Genomic DNA, 22360 nt, shown 5'->3' with positions numbered 1-22360 from the left:
CAATTCTATACCACTTCATACCCACTTAACATGGCTATAATAAAAAAGTTAAATAGTAACAAGTGTTAATGAGACTGCAGAGAACCTAGAGCTTGCATCCATTGCTGGTGTCATGGAAAATCCTGCAGCTGCTTTGGAAAACCAGGCTGCCAGTTTCTTAAAATGTTAAAGTTACTATTTGAGCAATTTTATTCCTAGGTATATACCCAAGAGAAATGAAAATATATGTCCACAAAAAAAGACCTGTACAAGAATGTTCACAGAAGCTTTATTCACAATAGTCAGTAACTGGAAATAACTCGAATGTCCATCAACTGACAGGATAAATAAAATGTGATGTATCCATACAATGGAAAATTATTTGGCAGTAAAAAGGAATGAAGAACAGATACATGCCAGACGTGGATGGACCTTGAAAACATTTTTCTAAGTGAAAGAAGCCATTCACAAAAGGCCACATATTACTCCATTTGTATGAAATGTTCCAAATAGACAAATCCATAAAGACAAAAAAGTTGACTAGAGGTTGCCAAGGGCAGTGGGGGTAGAAAGAGGAGTTGGGTATAATGGAGGAGTGACTACTAATTGGCTTCAAGGTTTCCTTTTGGGGTGATAAAAATCCTAAAATCGATCATGGTGATGGTTGCACAACTCTATGCACATATTAAAATCACTGAATTGTGTACTTCGTATATGTGAATAGTAGTATATGTGAATTCTATCTCAATAAAGTTAATTTAAAAATGCAGAACAGGGGGATCCCTGGGTGGCGCAGCGGTTTAGCATCTGCCTTTGGCCCAGGGCGTGATCCTGGAGACCCGGGATCGAATCCCACGTCGGGCTCCCGGTGCATGGAGCCTGCTTCTCCCTCTGCCTGTGTCTCTGCCTCTCTCTGTGTGTGTGTGACTATCATAAATAAAAAAAAAATGCAGAACAGGTGATATTTGAAGGGACAACAGCTGAGAATTTTCCAGAACTGATTAAAGACAAGAATCCACAAATACAAGAAGCACCACAGACATAAGTAGGGGGATTCCAGTGAAATTTACTCCTAGACACACAATGGTGAAACTGCAGAAAGCCAAAAACACAGAAATCACTGGCAACCAAAATCCAAAGGGGACTGTGAACACATTGAAAGCATCAGAGCATTAACAAGAAAGCCAGCGCACAGAACTTCAGAACAAGGAACTACCCAGAAGGTACCCTCACATTTGGCCCGAAATCTAGAGAGAACAAAACACCGGGCAGTAAGTAAACAAATCAAAGCAGTATTGTTCTACTTTTGATTCACATTTCGACGGGAACACAGCTTGCCAGATGGAAAACACAGGATGCTTTAAGCTTGAAAGCTAAATGTTAAAAGTCATTTGACACAGTCGTTTTACTTAGAATCCCTAAGAAGTCACTAGCATCAGGAGGCAGAATTGGGGACTTTACCCAGCTGCAAAGGCTGACAAGGTGTTAGTTACACGTTGGTCGATACGCAAGGACAGAAATCAGAAGCAGTTGTGCCATACCAGGTACCACCTTGCTCATTAAAAGCTCATGCGGGATGCCTGGGTGGTTCAGTGGTTGAGCATCTGCCTTCAGTTCAGGGCATGATCCTGGCCGGGATCCTGGCATCGAGTCCTACATTGGGCTCCCCTTAGGCAGCCTGCTTCTTCCTGTGCCTGTGTCTCTGCCTCTCTCTGTGTTTCTCATGAATAAAAAAATATTTTTTAAAAATTAAAAAAATAAAAAGCTCATGCTAAAATGAAGAGAAATATTAAGTCACAGAATGCTGCATAAAAATTCAGGTTCATATTTCCTTCTCATTTCTTAGATTTAATTATCTCTTCACTTATCTTTACTCACTATGAGAAGGATTTGATGAGGTATTCATTTCTTAGCTGTAGTAAAAGTATACTTACTGAAAACTGCCTTTGACTTTTCTCCTCCTGTACATATCTGGTTCATAAATATTTAATAACTGTTTGAAGGACAGTATTTTAATATGCAGTTAAACTGACAGTTTTCTACACTAAGTTATTTTCTTTACAGGAAAAGCTTAAGTCCTTCAAAACAAACCAAAAAAGGCATTCTAATGGCTGATTAAGTGTCTACAGCTGTCAATGTTTATCAAGCACGAATGTAAACTTTAAACAGAGGGAGGTAAAGGTTGGAAAACATACAGAAGGTTTTATCACCCACATGAATATAAAAGTAATAAATTATTTTTTAAAAGAAAAACAAAAAGCTTTTTAGATGTCAGGTATTACACAAGTCCAAAATTATAGTTCTCTAAAAGCTATCTTTAATGTTAACAATCAGAGAGTCCTATGTGTCAGCACAGAAATGCTTAAGTGGATCATTTTGACCTGTCACAAGCTGGGTAAATTTCTCATTTTGTAGTGTAAAAGTGGTAGAATTTCACCATCCTTTGGCTGTCACAAAGCTGATTGTGAGTGAAAATATGACAATATTCATGAGTAACCAAGTATCCTGTCCATCAAATACTTAATCCTAAGTGGCTCTGCTCTCAGAGCCATAAAAGCTACAATGCATTTAGATAAGAGCTGCTTTTAAAATGTGGGTTGCTCCTTCTTGAGCCTTGAATAAAGGGGGCTATTTACTTTCATGAAATTAAGAATATTTCATATGCATTCCTTCCTTCCTTCAGTATTAAGAATCTTCTGTTTGCCAGGAGTGTGCTTATTATTCAGCTCAGTAGTAATAAGAAGGGAGTGGAGATTAGGGGCTCGGAGTTGCCCCAGGTATGCTGCAGGAAAGGTTCCCTCGGAAATGTGTAGGATGAAAACAAACATGAAATGTGCAGTGAACAGTACACCCAAAAGGGCAGCCAGAGATGCTAAGGAAAGGGATTAAGAAAAAAGGCTTGTGAGAAAAATAACAAAAGAAACTCAGAAAAATAACAAATATGGTATTAGAAACTTTCTGCTAGGATTATTTATCTCACAATTTGCCATCTGTGTTGGACCCTCACAGATCATCATCTGTGCTCATCTTGAACATCACACTACCAGTTCTTTGACCATGCTCTATCTGGGCCCTTCTCACCTCTACCTGAATGCCATCCAGACACCTCCTCTCTTTGAGTTTTCAAGCTGCTATGAGGAATCTGGGGGTGGGGTGGGGGGCTGGTGAGCAACTAATTCAGTCCTGAATCCCCAGGGTGGATTTAGAGGTTCTGCCAACTTCCTCAAATGCTCTCTCCATGAACTGCAACAATTATCTGTCATTTGGTGAACATTTATCGGTATATAATTTTGTTTAACACTAATGGTACCACCAGCCCAGGGCAGCAGAAAGATCACAACCCTGAAGAAGAACATGAGTTCTAGACTAGATTCAGTCCCTTATCAATTGGGAGCTGTAAGCCCCATAGGTAAATTCTGATTATATCGCCTCTTTCCAACAGGTTGGTTCCTATCAAAAGTATCGTGCTCGGAAATGTTATCTTTATCTTACTTAACAACCCTGTATCCTTGGGAATGTTACTTAACCTCTCTGCAACATTTTCTATTCTGAAAATGTAAATAGTAATATTATCTAACTTGGAGAGATATTATGAGGATTAAATGGGACAAAGTATGTGAAAAGTACTGAGCAGACTTAATGTTCTATATAATTATTAGTTACTATTGGTTGCAATGACTTGGAAGCATTTTAGGATCTTGGAGCATCTTAGAGCCACTGTCATGAAAAAAAGGGTCTCTCCTGTTCTTCTTTACATAAATGGTTCAACCAGTCTTTACTGTATTGTAATCATTTTTCACTTTTAATTATTTTAACCGGGTTCCCTCCTCTCCTTCTGGGGGAGAAGCTTAAATGTGGCTCTGATCCTCATTTTCCTCAATACTTTATTAAAGAAGGCACAATTATTTAAATTGAACCATAGGAAGATTTTAATGGTCACAAGGCTATTTGACTATTCAAACTAATAAAATATCATTATATTCTAATTTAGTATGACCTCTAAGGATATAAAGGATATGTCAAGCCATATTTTTGATGAGGAGGTATTTGTTGACAAACTTTACCTATAAATGACCACATTATTTCATTACTAGGTAATATCCCATAAATGTTCTCTCAGAGCATTTTTGAATCTCTGCGCAGTAACAACATAAATGTGAACAGAATATGGAGAAGTCATAGCTAAAAAGCACAAGGTTAATTTTTAAAAAAGAGTTCTTGTGCTCTTGGTATTCATATTTCTCAAAAAAATACATGTACAAAAAAATACATGTACATAGCTTAAAAAAAGAAGAGTTCCTTAAAGTAATATTGGGCTCCTACCCCCTACCCTCCACCATCCATGTTTTGTTCCTCTGAGCCAAAAACTTAAAAACATTTGTATTTTTGCTATTTACCTTCACAGTTCTTATACAGCAATTTCCTGGTTTTTCCATTTTAGGTGCTATTAATCTAACATGGAAGATAAAGATTTAGTTCTCTTATCTCTCCATACATACATTCCCTTTCTCAAACACCTGAGTTATATCTTTTATCAAAACAATATGTGGGAAAAAAAACAATATGTGGTTAAATACTCAGCAAAACCACGTACACCCTTCTCCTACTTTATCCCACCTCGGAGTTAATAATTTCCTTTTTCTTTTTATATAGTTGCTTGGTTTTCTATCTGTAACAAACACACACCCAAACTTTCCAACTGACCTGCAAAACTCCCCTAGGTATATCCAAACACATCAGGTAAGCCTTCTGATTTTTTTTCCTCTTGGCAACATCCCAGCTGTAGCTCTGCCTCAGTACTTGCTGGATGCCTTCAAAGCTGGATACACAGCTGTCATTTTTGGGCTATCTTTATAATCACTCTGGAAGTCTCCAATCATTTCACCTGCTCCAGATTTTGAGATTCCCCTATTTTCCTATTTCTTGGTTCCGTCCCCCTTTACAATGGGCCTAAAATATATATATATATGTGTGTGTGTGTGTGTGTTCCAGATGGGGTGGCTGGTTTATTTGGAACCTCTGGCCTCTAGAATTCTCTTAACACATATCCTGTGAGGCTAGATTACTTCTGTCTTATGCTTTTGAAAGAAAAAAAAATTTTTTTGAGACCTTGCAAGTTATTTTTTCCCTTCTCTCACACTTGATTATTTTGGCTGCCATAGAATTCTGGTTGATAAGTAATTTTCTCTGTGAATTTTCGGGGCCTTGCTCCATTGTCTTGGACCTTCCTAAATTGCTATTCGAACCCTAAAGCTAATCTTTTTATGGAACCCGTTTTGCTTTTCTCCTTGGAAGTCTTTAAAATCTCTTTTTTCATTCAACATGTTGGTGGGCCCCTGAAATCTGACAACTTAAGGCTTGCACCCATGAAAAATACTGGAGTCATTTTTTTTTCATCTTTCCCTTTCATTTACTTTGCTCTAGTTCATTGGGACTGACTACTAGACAGAGGTTGGGCTTCCTCTAGTCTTTTCTCTTTTTATCAGTCTCATTTTCATTTGGCTGAACTTTCAGGGACACTTCCTCAATTTAATAGTCGAATCCTTCTGCTGAATTATTTTTACTTCTGCCATCATATTTTTAATTCTGAAGAGTTCTTTTTCTGTCCTCTGAATCTTGCTTTCAATAACATCCTGCCTTTATTTCATCCATGTGATCGCTTTCTTCCCTGGCAATATTAATTATAGATTTGGGCACTTGGGAAGTTTTCTTCTGCTCCCAATATGAACTGTTCAATCCAAGTCTGGCTTTCCTATGTGTTGTGATTGCTGTTTTTCACATCAGATGCTTTCTTCAAATGTCTTCTGACAGGTCCTATTTGAGAGCCTCAGCCTAAAAAGCTCATTGGGAAGCCTGGGATGGGGAAGAGTGCTAGCCAGTTGGTGGTATTTACTATAGGGTGACAAGGCAGTGTAACTGCTTCATCATTGGGAGGGAATACATGTACAAATGTCAATATTTGCAATTCTTTTTTGCGGAATCTATTTGACAACCATAGCCCCCCGCGCCCCCTTTAATCTGCCCGCTCCTGATGGGTGTGTCTGCCAGCACTCTGAGGGTTGAGAGGCTAGGCCAGTATATGTTGCAGGGGGGTGGTGAGGTGGGGGAGGGTGGTGTAAGGAGGAAGGAGTGTGGGGGAGGGGGGAAGCAGTGGTGTGGGGGGGTAAGGTGGTGTGAGGGGGATGTCTCACCATTCAGCATGTAATGTTATTTTTCAGTGAGGTACCTCATCTTTGCCCTTGAATGTGACCTGGGCCTCAAAGCCCAGAACTTCTCTATTTCAGTCGGTCAAGTGATTATCAAGGCTTCTGCCAAGATCTGGAGGGCCCATGTACAGAATCTGGGTGTTCCTACCCAATCTCCTCAGATACTTTCACTGAGTCTGTGAATTCACCCCCCAGTGTCCATGTGTTTTGCTTCTAACAACCCATGCCTGCAGCCTTCTTCCAGGGCCCAGGTTTTAGGCTACGAGAGACACACTGGACACACACTAACAGAGCAGACATAGCTGGGAATATTACAGCCCACACCACTGGCTGTCATGACTTACTGGTCCAAGAGTATGCCTCTCGTCAGGACAGCCTCTGATGTTACTTCTGCTCCAGAGCTCCTCTACAGAGTGAGACAGAGCTGGGACACCTTTGCTAGGCTTCCTGCCCTTTGCTCTTGTCCCATACCCCACCCCCTACGCCCCTGTACTGGTTTCTCCAAGAAGCACTTTCTGAAGGAAGCACTTCCACATCAATCTATAGCCCAGAGTTGGTTTTTGGAGAAGTAGCCTTAGACCATCATCTGGTTGCTTGGGTTTGGGAAAGGATCCAGATGTTCAACCATTTCATCAAACTTGCAACTAGTTCTTCTATTTTCAGACCTGACTTACACCCCTACGCCACCACATGGGTTTTGAGAACCTCCCATTCCCGAACCTTTCTAGTGTTCTAGGAAGCTGAGGAAGTTGGTGACAATTGTAGAACACTTGCCTGTACTGCCATTTTTATTCAATTCTAAGTGACACTTTAGGTTACACCATCAGCTTCAAAGCATCTATTCTTCCAAACATCTTGGATATAACTCACTCTCCTTGTAGTAGTGTAAACCTTAGTAGGAAAACATACAGAAGTCTTCCCTCACTGAAAGCCCTAGAAGTGAAAGCAGCTCTCTAGTCAGACGAACATGGGCTCAACAGCTTTACCAACTGTGTGATGATGGGCAAGTCACTGAGCCTCTGAGTCATATCATATGTTTATCGCAGTGCCTGTCATACAGTAAAGCCCTGTCCTTTGGGTTATTTTCTGGTGGTAATAAGTTTGAGGTACTATCACCCTATGTCTTTACCTAGTTTTCACACTTCTGAGATGTCTGCTCAAGGTTGAGGGAATAGTCTAAGGCAGTGGTTCTACAAAAATGTCATCTCCAAATGAGCAGGAACATCTGGAAGCTGGTAACAGTGCAAAGTCTCAGGTCCTCCTGCAGACCTACAGAATCAAACTCCAGGGATGGAGCCCAGCCATCTGCATTCTAACAAGCCCTCTGAGGAATTCTAATGTATGTTCGCCTGTGAGAAATACAGACCTAAAGCCAGTCTCTATATTAGAGAAAAATATAATAGACCCCATAAAGATAAAGGCTAAGACCTAGAGCCAGTAAGTGTGGTACTGAAGACTGTAAGCAGAGCTAATGAATATACATAGCCATTCAATGATTAGGGATAGGAAGAAGTCATAATTATACTTTTATTATTAGAGCAATGTAAATATTAAGATCAAGTTATAAATGAATATAAACAGGAGTTAGGTGCTAAAGAGTAAAATGAGGATTTAAGTTTGTAGAATTGACAGTGAGCCTATACCACATAGTCTTGAAACACAAATAGAAAAGTGCATTAATGCAAGAAAAACAATTTCTGGGCCCAGAAGCTTAAGAAACACTTGAAAGAATCCGTAATTGTATTAATTCTTTTCTGAAACAAGCTACCAAATATACATGATCCAGAATATTTGGTGAGGAAAACTCATTTGATGTTGTCAGTTCATCAGAGATACAACTATTGAAATTCATCTCAAATTCTGAACTAGTGCCATGCAAGCAAATGATCTTTAGAAGGAAAGAAAAGAACTTAAGAGTAAGAGAGAGTTCCCTGAATCTGCCACTCGGATTCCAGGAGAACAGGCCAAGAAAGATTCCAACATCACTTGCATAGCAATTTCCAGTTGCTGAAGGCCCATTAGGTGATTTACTCTGAGGAGTACAAATCAGAGACACAGGAAAGCCAATTCCTAGAATAAGTCCCCAAAGAGCCTGAAATTTTCAAAGGAGGAAAGTGCAGAGGGTAGCACACATAGGTTTGTGTTTCAGAGGTGATGACCAGCCACTCAATTTGCTTTGACACACAATCTCTCTGAACTGTTCACCTTAATTTCCTGACTAGCATAGCAAAGGATGTTTCCCTCCAGCCCTTTATGGCCTGTGTGTGAAGATCTCAAAGCTCTGATCAGGGACACAGCAGCTCTGAATGCCACCACGGGAAATATTAGACTGAGTGTCCAAAAAGTATACCAATATTATTTAGCCAATACAGAGTCTCACTTCATGATACTTAAAATACTAGTAATGGGGATCCCTGGGTGGCGCAGCAGTTCGGCGCCTGCCTTTGGCCCAGGGCGCGATCCTGGAGACCCGGGATTGAATCCCACATCGGGCTCCCGGTGCATGGAGCCTGCTTCTCCCTCTGCCTATGTCTCTGCCTCTCTCTCTCTCTGTGACTATCATAAATAAATAAATTAAAAAAAAAATACTAGTAATGGCTGACTCAGAGTCTTTACTCTGTACCTAACAGACCCTCTGCTAAGCACATTACATGCCCATTTTTCCATGGATTTTCATTAATACACGTACAAGGTGAGTGCTGCTTGTATTGCATTCTGCAATAGAAGATGAAAAATCGGCCTCCAAGATGCTAAGAAACTTGGCTAAGGTCAACCAACTATGGTGGTGGAGCCAGGATTCAATTCCAAAGCTATTCGACTCTGAAAAGTTCTGCTCTTAAATACTATATTTTAATGCCTTCATTGAGAGTCCAATCTATTTTACCAGTTGCAATTCTCTTTGCCTCACGAGGAAAGAACATTTCAGATAATAAGATTATGTTACAGAAAGTACACCAGGATAATACCTTTCTGGTTGAGCACTGGATCTCTTCAGCCTTAGATAGCTCTAAAGTCTGTTAGGAATGTGGCTCCCTCCTAAAGTCATTGTAATAAGTGGAGATTCAGCTGGTTCACACAGTGTGTGCTTTGAGATTGGTGATGTTTTGGTTGCCATGGACACCAGATTTCAACACACCACTGAGCACGGGAAATCCATTCCATGAAAAGCAATGGAGCCAGCAGATGGGCACAGTGACAGCTAACTGCACACAGTGCTATGACCAATATTTGTTTTGCCACTTCTAATTTAGATGATGTTCTCACCCATGAAGTCTGTAAGACTGCCTCTCATCTGAGAAACAGCTTCTTTATAGGCCAGGTAGCAACACTCACACTTGAACGTGTCAAAGTCATTTATTTGTCTGGGTTGTTAAATGGGTAAAGCTATTCAGAAATGGAAATCTGATCTTATACAAAACACTTCTTTGTTCAGCTTGCTAAAAGATGGATCAAACGACTTCTTAAAAATTTAATTTGTCCAAGTGGCTAGCACCCCAAGAATAATGAGTCTGTTAACTTGGTAGGTTTCCCTAGTAACTCAATCCATAAAGAAAATAATTAGACAAAGATAAGTGGTACTTATATATAAATAATGCATGAAAACAACATGTTTTTCTTTGGGACAAACCAAATATCCAAGGCATCATACTTAATTAATGAATACAAGTCAGAGATCAGTAAAAGTCAATCAAGAAGAAAAACACTTGACGACACCATAGATTATTGGCCCCCTTACCAAGAGACCATCACCATGTGGGGATGTTAAAGGACCTCCCTGCCACATGGAGGAAATCTGTGCGTTTTGTAGGGGCCATCACATGACAAACATTAAATTAACCAGCAAAAATGAAAACAGTCAAGTTAATAAAAAATTAATACAATCTATAATTTTCACATTCAGAGGTCAATAAATACAGTGAAATTCCATTAAAACAATCTCTTATAAACCACTGGGAGGTTAAGTTATTGGCAAAATAAATATTTCAATACATTTAAAAGAATTTTTACTAAGCACATTCCCCCCCCAATTGATTCAGTAATAAGAAAATTACAAACCATGCTCTTGCTAAATAATTACAACGCAAACAAGCTTAGGATTTAGTGGAATGTATATTAATAGATGAAAAGGTATAAATAAATTCTATCTCAGGAAATCTGCATTACTGAGGTTTGTTGAATCATTATATCATAAAAATAAAAAGGAAACGGTCTAAGCATTTTCCATTTAAATTAATTTACAGTAGGGGCAGCACTACTTTATGTCACACAGGTGAATTTAATTAAAATGATTCTAAAATGGGAGTGGTTCCATGAGCATCAAGATCATGTGTTCTATCTGATCTGGAAATATAATCAAGTGTCTCTTCTATTATGAACTAATTTAAAACTGCTGGAATTCGGTCTATTTGGGCCTTTAAGGAAATCCTACAAAACCCTTGTATATATAGTGCAAAATTATATTTATCAGGAAAAAAAAGAAACTCATGCATTCATTCACAGATATTAACAGAGTTCTTACACCTGCAAGATGTGCCAGGCAGTGAATCTTTCCTTCAGCATTAACCACGAACTGAAGAACTAATGGTCTTTGGCATTTATGGAAGAAGTCATTTTCAGCACAAAGGACAAACGATGAAAATCATGAAGTTTTGGGGGAATCTGTCACATCTTTTGATAGGCAATCCCATAAAATTGGAAGACAAATAGTGATTTAGAGCTTTTTACACTCCAGTTTGCTCGCTCCATGAGCCAGCAGCAGCAGCAGCAACATCAACTGAGAACTTGCTAGGGCTGCAGGATCTGGGGCCTTACCCCAGACCTGCTAAATCAAAACTTGCTTTTTATCAAGATCCCCAGGAGATCTGTGTGCACATTCAAGTGTGAGGAGTGCCAATTGAAAGCACAGATTTGACAACCAGCCTCTAGGAGGCGGAATGCCATTTCTGCCACTGCCGAGCTGTGTGACCTGGAATAAGTGGCTTAACTTCTCTGTGCCTCCATTCCCTCACTGGGTACAATGGAGAGAGTAATGGTGCCTAAGTCATATGGTTGCTGGTTCTATTAAAGGACATAGAATCTGTGAAGCGCTTGCCGACAGTGTGCACAGTAAGTGATCAACTGTTGTTCATCCTTACATCCTTTGGGCAATCACAGGGTTCTGGCTCAAGAGTAACAAAGGATCTAAGCTGTAGCCCATTGATGGTCCCCCGTTGCTGGTGGGTCCATAATCAGGCCATTAAGAACTGGACTCAACTTATAAAACTCCAGATTTCTAACCTGCTGTCATTTCAAGCCTAACCTGAGGGGTTTACATATGCAGTACACAGCACGTGGCTGCTTACAAACAGAAACCACTCAAATCCAAACTAAGTGAAATCCTGCATACGTATTGTTTGGTGAGTGTTGAAGGGAACAATAAGAGGATTCATTTTCTACCCATCAGTTTGTCATATACTAAAAAGTCTGATGAAACCCAGCACTGAAAATTATATGGAAACACCAGCACTCCCCAGCATCCATGGAGGGAAAGGAAATTGATGAAATCTTTTTGGAAAGCAGTTTTGATAATCTCTATCAAATGAAAACTATCCCTGAACTTTGAATGAACAACCGAGTTTTAAAAAATTTATCCAGGCATCCCAGGTGGCTCAGCAGTTTAGCGCCACCTTCAGCCCAGGGCGTGATCCTGGAGACCCGGGATAAGAGTTCCACGTCGGGCTCCCTGCATGGAGCCTGCTTCTCCCTTTGCCTGTGTCTCTGCCACTGTGTCTCTCATGAATAAATAAAATCTTTAAAAAATAAAAAGTAAAAAATTTATCCTACATATATATACACTTGCAACAGAAGGCAAAGATACACATATAAAAAGACCTGTATGTATGTACATATTACATGAAAATATTGTATATATATGTTGTATATATGTATGTATTCTTTACAGCATTGGTTTTGACAGGAAAAAAAAAGAAAAAAACTTGAATCAATTTAATATCAATAATGGCTAAATTGTGGTACAGCCATTAAATCAAACCAGTATGAAGAATGAGACCTCTATGCAGTCATGTGCAGAGATGTCCAAGGTACATTAAGAAAACTATAGAATATACATATAATTTCCGTAGATGGATAAAGATATAGGTAGTTTATACAGAATAGTTCTAAAAAGGATAAATCATTAACAATGATGTGTTCAAAAAAAGACCTTTTGTTATGTATCTTTCTGTATCTTCTTCTTGTTTGGTATTACCTTGTATGAGGACAGTAATGATTTTTAAGAAAAACTAGGGGGGGGGATCCCTGGGTGGCGCAGCGGTTTGGCGCCTGCCTTTGGCCTGGGGCGTGATCCTGGAGACCCAGGATCGAATCCCACGTCGGGCTCCCGGTGCATGGAGCCTGCTTCTCCCTCTGCCTGTGTCTCTGCCTCTCTCTCTCCTCTCTCTCTCTCTCTCTCTCTCTGTGACTATCATAAATAAATAAAAATTAAAAAAAAGAAAAACTAGGGGGAAAAAGGATCTCAAAAAAAATGTAACATTACACCTCCAAGAAATACAAAAAGAAAAACACTAAGCCCAAAGTTAACATAAAGAAAGAACATTAGAGCAGAAATAAAATACAGACCAGGAACACAACAGAGAAGATCAACTATGAGTTGGTTCTTTGAAAAGATAAACAAGACAAACCTTTAGCTAGACTAAGAAATTCAAATAAAATCAGAAATGAAGAGACATTGCAAATGACACCACCCAAATACAAAGAGACTACTGTGAACAATTATATGCCAACAAATTGGACAATCTAGAAGAAATGGATGAATTCATAGACACACACAATCTACCAGGATTGAATTATGAAGAAATAGAAAATCTGAACAGATCAATAAGGAGTAATGAGATGGAATCAGTAATCAAAAACCTCCCATCAAAGAAAGGCCAGGACCGACTGGTTTTGAAGAATTCTATCAACCAATTAAAAAGAATGTCAATCCTTCTCAAATTCTTCCAAAAAATTGAAAAGGAGGGTACACTCGACTCATTTTATGAGGCTAGCATTACCCTGACAAAAAAGCCAAATAAAGACACTACAGGCCAATATCCCTAATAAACAAAGATGCAAACATTTGCAAACCAAATTCAACAACACATTAAAGGATCATACAGCTTAACCAAATGGGATTCATCCCTGGGATGTAAGAATGGTTCAATATGTGCTCATCAATAAATGTGACACAGCACAGTAATATAAGACAAAAAAATCCTATGATTATCTCAAGATGTGCAAAAAACGCATTTGACAAAATTCAACACCTAATTATGATAAAAACTCTCAACAAATTGGTTATAGAAAGAATATACCTGGGATCCCTGGGTGGCGCGGCGGTTTGGCGCCTGCCTTTGGCCCAGGGCACGATCTTGGAGACCCGGGATCGAATCCCACATCAGGCTCCCTTCTCCCTCTGCCTGTGTCTCTGCCTCTCTCTCTCTCTCTGTGACTATCATAAATAAATAAAAATTAAAAAAAAAGAAAAAAGAAAGAATATACCTTAACATAATGAAGGCCATATAAGAGAAGCCCACAGCTAACATCATACTCAATGATAATAGGTTGAATGTTTTTCCTCCAAGATCAGCAACAAAACACAAGGGTGCTTACACTCACCACGTTTTGTCAACATAGTACTAGAAAAAATACAAAAAGACATGAAACCACAAAAGACCCTGAATAGCCAAAGCAATCCTAAGGAAGAACAACACAGTTGGAGGCATCACAATTACTGATTTTGAACCATATTACAAAGCTACAATAATCAAAACAGTAGGGTACTAGCATAAAAACAGACCTATAAACCAATGAAACAGAATCAAGAGCCCAGAAATAAATCCACACATACATGTCAATTACTACCTGACATAGGAGCCAGGAAGGACTACTCAATGGAGTAAAGATGGTCTCTTTAATAAATGGTGCTGGGAAAACTGAAGAACCCACATGCAGAAAAATGAAACTGGATTCCCAACTTCTACCACTCACAAAAATTAACTCAAAATGGATTAAAGACTTAAATATAAGACCCAAAACTGTAAAACATGAAGAAAACAAAGAAAATGCTCTTTGACATTGGTCTTAGCAATGATTTTCTGGATAGAACACCAAAAGCACAAGCAACAAAAGCAAAAGCCAGTAAGTGGGATTACATCAAACTAAAAAGCTTCTGCACAGCAAAGGAAATCATAAACAAAATGAAAAAGTAACCTATGGAATAGAAGAAAATGTCTGCAAACCATATTTTGAATAAGAGGTTAACATCCAAAATCTATAAATGACTCCATACAACAGCAAAACAACTTGATTTAAAGCTGGGCAGAGGAATTGCACAGACATTTTTCCAAGGACAGACCCATGGCCAATGGGGACATGAAAAGGTATTTAACATCATTAACCACCAGGGAAATGAAAACCAAAACCACTATGGGATCTTTCCCTTGTTAGAATGGCTATCATCAGAGAGACAAGAAATAACAAGTGGTGAGGATGTGGAGAAAAGGAAATCTTTGTGCATTGTTGGTGGGAATGTAAATTGATAGTCAAGAGGTTCCTCAAAAAGCTTAAAATAGAACTACCCTACAACCCAGCAATTCCACTTCTAGGTATTTATCCAAAGGAAATGAAAACAGGATCTCAAACAGATGTATGCATCCCCACGTTCATGACATTATTCACAATGGCCAAGGAAGTGGGAGGTCCTAAGACCTTGCCAAGGGGTGTCAGGAAGTAGACATTTTAGTATCCACTTAACAGCCTTTTCCTTCTTCTTTTCTCTTTCTTGTCAGAACTTGCATTCGATGATCCAGATTAAAAATGAAGGACACTAGCCTTCCCAACCTCTCCTGAAACCAGAAGTGGCCAGTGACTAAGTGCTGAACAATGAGGCAGAAGGGAAATTATTCAAAATAAAATGTTTTATATGATTTTTTTTTAAAAGATGCAAGAAAAAAGCCTCAGGCCCTTCTTTTCTACTTCAGTTGTATGGGAACATGATGCTTGGAATGACAGTAGCCATCTTGCAATCCTCAAGAGTGGGACAACTCCTACATTGAGAACAGCAGGGAAAAAAGTTGGAGAGCTTGGTTTCTGATGACTTTCTCGAGTTGCCGGACCAATCTGGAATGGCCAAGCTCTACACCCCTTAGAAAGTAAGGTAGTAAATGTTCCCATTATTCAGATCACTTTTTAGTGGACATTCTATTATTTGCAGCTAAAAGCATCCCCACACAGCTGCCAACCACCTGCTTTAGGAATGAGCCAAGGACCCAATGAACGATCTAGCTATATATATATATATACACACACATATACACACTAATTATGGCAGGAAGATAGACTCCTTATATTGGGTATAATTTGCTGTATGATGTTCAGAATTACTTTTGATTTTCTGTTGGTAGATGCAAATGGAAAGAACATCAATTTCATTAAGCAGCTACTGGGTGCCAAGCACTATACTAGGCACTTTATTTAAAGTAAGTCACCACGGCAGCTACCAGACCAGCCCCCTTTGGCTGAGGAAATAAAATCACATCTGTATTTCCTCAAATCTCATTTAAACAATTTAGCATTTCTTTTCATTACAAATGCAGACCACAAACCACCAAAGTACTTGTGACTTTGCCACCTATAGAAATCACAGCTATATTCATATCACACTGCAGTTGTTGAAGACAGCTCGAAATATCATTGACCCTCATCACTCTTTCAAAGGTACCATAATCCTTAGGCTTGCTGCAAAATCTTGTTACTTAACGTGTTAATAAAGAAACATAAGTGCAACTGCAGCACAATTTTTTTTAAATGTCTTGGTAACTGAATGTCGATATAATTGGCTTCCTTTGTAATTCTAAGTGTTTGATTATATACACCTAAAAATGCTATTCTAAAGGGTATCAAAGGCTTCAACAGATTTACAAAGGAGTTCTTGGGACAATAGGGGCTTAGACCCCAGAAACCAATCCCCCTTGTGACCATTCTTAATACTGTTCAATCCACTGTTCATACAGAAAATCCAGGTGATCTTTCTAAAAATTAAATAAGATGAAGACATTGCCACTTAAGCCTGAAACACGTACAAACTCCAGACTGACCTGGCCCTGTAGAATCTGGTTTGATCCCGCTCACAGCATCTACCTGGTCTGGAGCTCTCCCATCCATCTAGCCCTAGCTCACTTTGCTCCCATTATGCTGGCAGCCTTCCATTTCTTTGAAATTTCCAAGCAGATTCCCACCTGGGGGGGGGGGGCTTCATCCTTGCTGTCCTCCTGTGCTCTTAAAGCAGCCACTTCACGTTCATGCTTCAATGATGAGCCAGGACATCACCTCCACAGAGAAGTCTTCCTTGCTGATGTCTGCCAAGCAGCACCTCTCCCCTCTCCTTCCCTGCCCCCAATTATTTCCTGTTTACTTCCTTCAGAGCACTTGTGGTAACATCATTATATTGATTTTTGTTCACTACGAACTCCTGGTATCTAGCAAGGGGCCTGGCACAGGTAAAAAACCTGACAGTCATTGAACAAAGGAATAAACGACAGAATTAAGTGGATAAGGAAGCAATAATTCATCTATTTTACAAGTGAGGAAATTGAGGCTTAGAGATGTTAAAATTATTTGTCCAAGGTCACCCCAATGGCAAAGTTACTATTTTAACTCTGGTCCCCAGGTGTCCCCTTTATCCCTCCACTATTTCTAACTTCCTTTTCCCTGCTACATTTTCACCAATCTGGAAAGCAGAATGGACCCAATACAAGTTTTTATGGTGTGATTTCATAGGACTTTAGTGCCCCATTGCTCAAGGGTATCTGCTTAACAAACCGTTAAAGCTACTTCCCTTGAGTATTTCCAGGAGAGCCAAATTGAACACAAATATATTACCTGGTTAGAGTGACTATTCCTGCCACTGTCTCTTTACCATACATAGACACACATGCACATTTTTTTCTCCTCTCTGAATTTTATCAATACAATCAAATCAGATGGAAGGAAGACAAGTCAAAAAAGGGTAAACTAAGGAAGAAAAAATTATAAACCCCAAATGAAACACCTGTATATGAAGGTACATGTGAGAAGGCACTTTACACAAGCTTATGTGGACAATTCTGGCCATATGCTCCCTAGTAGCCAGCATCAAATAAGAAACATGTCAGTTATGTGACATATTCTGAAGATTAAAAAATTCAATTTCCAGGAGGAGCACAACTATTCCTGTTTCTAAGTACTGAGAGAAATTTCCCTTGTGGCTCCTTATAATGAAAGAATGATAGGATACAACAATCAGTATTCTCAACTACAACCTTATAAAAAAATATATCAAGCAAGACACCAAAGAATGGGGTCTTATAGCAGATCTTAATAGACATGACTGGTATGCCAAAACCTATGCAGCACTATACTGCCTTGCTATTCAAAGTAGGGTCCCTGAACCAGCAGCATCACCCGGGAACTTGTTAGAAATGCAGAATCCCAGGCCCAATACCGGGCCTGCTGAATCAGTCTGTATTCTCTTGACAAGATCTGTAGGTGATTCCTATGAAGGTTCAAGTTCAACATGCACTGGGCTAAGGTCAAGCTCAATCTGAGGCAAAATTTTTAAGAAACTAGTATTCACTTATTCAGGCAACACATATTTCCTTAGTGGTAGGAAAGAATTCCTACCAATAGGACATATTCCTACCAGTATGACACCAAAAGCACCACCATAAAGGAAAATCTTGATAAATGAGTCACAATTAAAAATGAGTGGCATAAAAAATATTTGTAATAATACCAAAAGAAAAGTTGAGAACCCTAAATATGTCCCAGGTACCATCTTAATGAGGGGAATATAGCAATAAAAAAACAATTCTCCACATGTATGGAGCTTATCTTCTAATTGGAACAATAAACAAGTAAAATGAAACAAGAAAAGGGCACAAAGTTAGGGGACAAGGTTGCAGTTTTAAAGAGGATGAACAGGGAAGGCTTCACTGATGAGGTAGTGACCTACACAAGGTCAGAGAGCTAGCTATAAAAATAGCTAGGGGAAGAGTATTCCAAGCAAAGGGAACAACGAGTACAAATACCCCGAGACAATAAATGCCTGAAACAGCAAGAAGGCCAGTGTGGTTGAAGCAGAGTGAGCAAAGTGGAATAGGTATGCAGGGGGGCCAAATCATGTGGGGCCTTGTCGGCCATTTTAAGGACCTTAGCTTCGAGAAAGATGAGAAGCCACGGGAGAAAAGGTAATAGGGAGCCACTGTAGGATGCTGAGTGGGGAAATGGCATAATGAAGTGCTTTTAAGATTGGTTCCTAAGTGGTACATGTAATGGCTTGAGAGAATCCAGCTGAGTATATTGTACTAATCCCAGTAAATGGGGATTCATTCAGTCAACTATTTATTAGGTGCCAAAGCTGTGCCAAGTAGTGTGGGGAGGATCTAGACTAGGATAACTGAGGGAACTGCCAGAGGAACGCGAATATAAATGACATTGGAAGGCAAGAAACCCGAGACATAAGAACAGATTATTTATAGAGAAATGACAGAATTTGGCAACTCAATTTAATCAACGTTTATGGATCATCTACTGAGGGCAAAGCCATATGCTGGCTAGGATGTGGGAGTGGGAATAGTGCAGAAGATGTATTTTTCCCCCCTCATAAGGGCTTCCAGCCAGGCGTGTTTAGCCCCTGCCCTGCACCTTTCAAGCCTGAATTTCTCAGATTACTGCAGCTGAGGCTGGCACTGAGACTAGTTTATTTGCTCAGGTTGAGCCGGAGTTTTTTTGGGGGGGTGGGGGGGGTACAGGGAGCAGTGTTTAACCCTCAGAGTTTGTTCTGTCTTCTAGAAGCAGGGGTCAAAGCACCTCAAATTGATTAGCAGAAAAAGACAGATTTGGTTTGGCAGGAGCGCAAAAGAGAGGTCTTAATAAATGTCTTTTTGGATCAGCGTTGCAGACTGGCCCTGGGCCACCATTTAGGGCAAGGAGTCCTTGTGGTCTGTTTCCACCTGTATGACCTGATGAGTCTCACACTCTTTGCCACTCCGTTCTGGAGAAAAGGCTCCAAAGCACAAAACGGGAAAGCAAAAACCAAAAACAAAACAAAACAAAAAAAAAAACCCACCTATTTGAAAATTGCCTACCACCAGACTGCAAGGTCTGAGGAGCAGATGCAAATGTAATGCAAATGATATGTAAATAGCCCTGTGGCCTTCTAAAAGGTTTTCTACAACTGGAAGGGCCCTTAGGGAACTGCTAGCAGATAACAGTGACTCAGAAGCAGAATGAACTATTTCAAGACAACTTTGTCACACAGATCTTTGCTGCCGCGCTAGCACAGTACACAGTCTTCAGTGATTTTTTTTTCCTCACTTGGATCAACCTCACCTGCTATAAAAACAAAATCAAGTCTGCCTGTTATCTTAGAAGTTATCTAATTGCACTTTTAAAACACCGTATACCCTTAATTTTTCTTCAAATGTCTCTTTCACCCAAATAAAGTCATGTTGAATGTGTCACTTCCTCCCTAGAACAATATTTGGCTCCACTGGGTTATGAATGAAAATGCCTCTTTCAGTTCTAGTTACTAAGATCTTTGGAGGATTGCCCCCTCCCCCCACAGGAACTGGCACATTCTAACAGTCACATGTTGTATTCAAAGTGAATCCAGAAAAGAAAAACAACAATCCATAGGTAGTTGTGAAATCCAATTCACTTCAAGGAGCTACTGGAAAGTTATTAAGAAAACCTGCTCTGTCAAGTACACTGTCGTCTCGACATTTCTAACTACACGTTCTAAAATGAAAAATGCACATTCGATTACAATGGGGTAAACTTCTGTGTACATTTATGCATCTAGGAGGACACTCTCATCAGATGTGCATTTTAAAAAAGCCCTGAGATGAACCAAATAGCAAGCAACCAGAGTCAGTACATCAGACCCGCAGCTGGGCAGCAATTCTGGGTTACAGACCGAGGCGGGGGGGGGGGGGGTCGCAGAAGCCATTTACCTCCACGTTAGCGAGGGAAACAATGACAGCCTTACGAGGCCCCAAAACTTCCAATACTTTGCTAGCACTCTTAACATACGAGAGTGCTTCGGCTTTTTGACAGGAGGACCAAAGGAAGGGAAATCTCTTTCATTTTCAAGGAATTCGGGTTCCCCCCCCCCCCACTTGAAAGAACCTCCGGGAAGCTGCTGGGCAGAGGCATCCGGGGAGACGCCACGTTGCGCGTTAAACGGGAACAAAGCGCAAAGACGCGCAATCCCAACAAACGAGAGGCTGAAAAAGAGAGGAGGGAAGATGGATGAAACCGGGAGAGAAACCTCTGGAGGCTGAGGAGATGACAGCGCCAGACAGAGTAACAAAGAGAAGAGCCGCGGGGCGCTGCTCCCGCGGCCGGGAGTCCGGGGAAGGGCCGGGCAGGCGGCGAGCGCCCCCCCGCGGCCGGGGCTGCCTCTTACCTCCTGGGCGAGTTTCTGCTTGAGCACGAGCGCAGCGCACAGGTAGCCCGCGCGGCCCACGAACAGCTCGTCGGAGCCGCACTCCAGGAAGGAGACCGGCGCGCAGACGGCGCACAGCGCCCGGAACTTGCCGAGCGGCTGCACGTAGTCGGACCGGCCCAGGGCGTGGTACACGAGCGTGGCCACGGCGTACACGCCCGCGCCCCCGAGCAGGAAGGCAGCGCGGGTGTCGGCGTCCGGCTCGCCCCACTCCTCGGCGCGGGCGCACGCGTCTATGAGGCGCTTGGCCGAGCGCAGGTAGCGCTCCCGGGCCCCGGCAAAGAGCGGGCTCTGAGAGACGTGGTAGAGCATGTAGGCCACCCCGGCCACGCCGCCGTACAGCCCGCCCTGGCAGCTGCTGGCCGCGGCCGCTGCCCCCCGGGCCTCAGCGCCGCCCCCGAGCGGGGGCAGCTCCTGAAGGATGCGCTCGATGGTGGCGGTGACCAAGGGCGCCACCGCCTCCTCGCACTGGCCCGCCAGCAGACTGCCCTGGTAGTCATCGAAGCGGTTGGCGAAGCAGCGCTTGGTGTCCATGCTGCTGCCCGTGCCCCCACGGCCCGGCCGGGGTCCGCTTGAGAGCGCGCCCAGAAGCCCCGCGCACCACCTCTCGCTCTCGGAGGCGCTCGGCGGGCGGTCGATGCGGCGGGGATGGAGCAGGGAGGCTGAGACGGGAGGTGCCAAGAGGAGGCGGGCGCGAGGAAGAAGCACGGAGCGGATTGCCAAGTGGGGCACCGGGCTGCCGCGAAGCTCCCGAGTGGCCCAGGCGGGCGCGGGGGATGCGCGTCGTCCGCCCCCCCCCCCCCCGAGAGGCCGCGCCCTCGCCGAACCCGCCCCCTCCTGCGCCGCCGCAGCTCGGCCGCCTCTCCCAGGGGCCGAGGTGATCGCCGGCAGGACCCACGCGGGGCCCGCGCCACTCCTCCCGCTCCGCCCCCGGCTCCTCCCTTCTCGGCGGAAGGCCAGGGACGTGCGGGACCGATCCGGAAAGCTGAGACCCGGCACGCACACGCACACACCTGGCGGTGGAGGTGAAGACCTCGAGTCCCTAGTATACACCAAGTGTGGCCCTCGAGTCAGCAGATCGGCATCACCTGGGAGCGTGTTAAAAACGCAGCAGCTCAGACTTCGCCCCAAACCTATCGAATCAAAATCAGCATATTTAGCAAGATCCCCAGGTGATTCACGGGCACGCTAAAGGTCGAGAAGCCACTGAACTGGGGGGCGGAGGGGGGGAACTAGGAGAAAACGGAGTGCCCTCCCGAAACTTGTGTTCTCGTCTTGGTCACTTTGGCGTTCTCATTCTGAATGTTTCAATCCCAAAGGCTGAGGGCTTTGAGTACATCACGTCTCAAGCGTCGAATCGGTGGAAGGCCTCCTAGAGAAACTTTCTTGGCCTTCGTTGTCGTGTTGCTTTTCTTGGAGTATACAGAAGTAAAAATGCCGAGAACCACACCAGGTTAAGGTAAGAGGGTGGGGGTTCTGTGTTTCTCCTACTCTAGAGACCTCTCCCTCCCATGCATGCGTAGTAAGAGCCTAGTAAAGAGGTTGATGTCATTAACTAGTTAATAGAAGGGTAAATGCTGCGTGAGAATTTTAATTAGGCATTTTTACCCTTTTCTGCGTGTTCTTGGCTGCCTCTTTCCTCCCTTCC

At 42.0% G+C, this 22360-nt stretch overlaps 1 protein-coding gene across 1 annotated transcript in view; it reads right to left on the bottom strand.

Annotated features, from left to right (window-relative positions):
• LANCL3 (LanC like family member 3) overlaps window positions 1-21347 on the bottom strand; it is a 96187-nt gene extending 74840 nt beyond the window's left edge. The window contains exon 1 of the mRNA XM_055338448.1: window positions 20674-21347. Within this exon, the coding sequence (XP_055194423.1) occupies window positions 20674-21246 (573 nt within the window). The 5' untranslated portion in view covers window positions 21247-21347. The remainder of the gene's footprint in view (window positions 1-20673) is intronic.
• Between the last annotated feature and the right edge of the window lie 1013 nt (window positions 21348-22360).

The sequence above is a fragment of the Nyctereutes procyonoides genome, unplaced genomic scaffold (genome assembly GCF_905146905.1).
Source record: "Nyctereutes procyonoides isolate TBG_1078 unplaced genomic scaffold, NYPRO_anot_genome, whole genome shotgun sequence".
Lineage (NCBI taxonomy): Eukaryota > Metazoa > Chordata > Mammalia > Carnivora > Canidae > Nyctereutes > Nyctereutes procyonoides.
The sequence above is the reverse complement of the archived record's forward strand: the minus strand, read 5'-3'. Positions and strand labels throughout refer to the sequence as shown.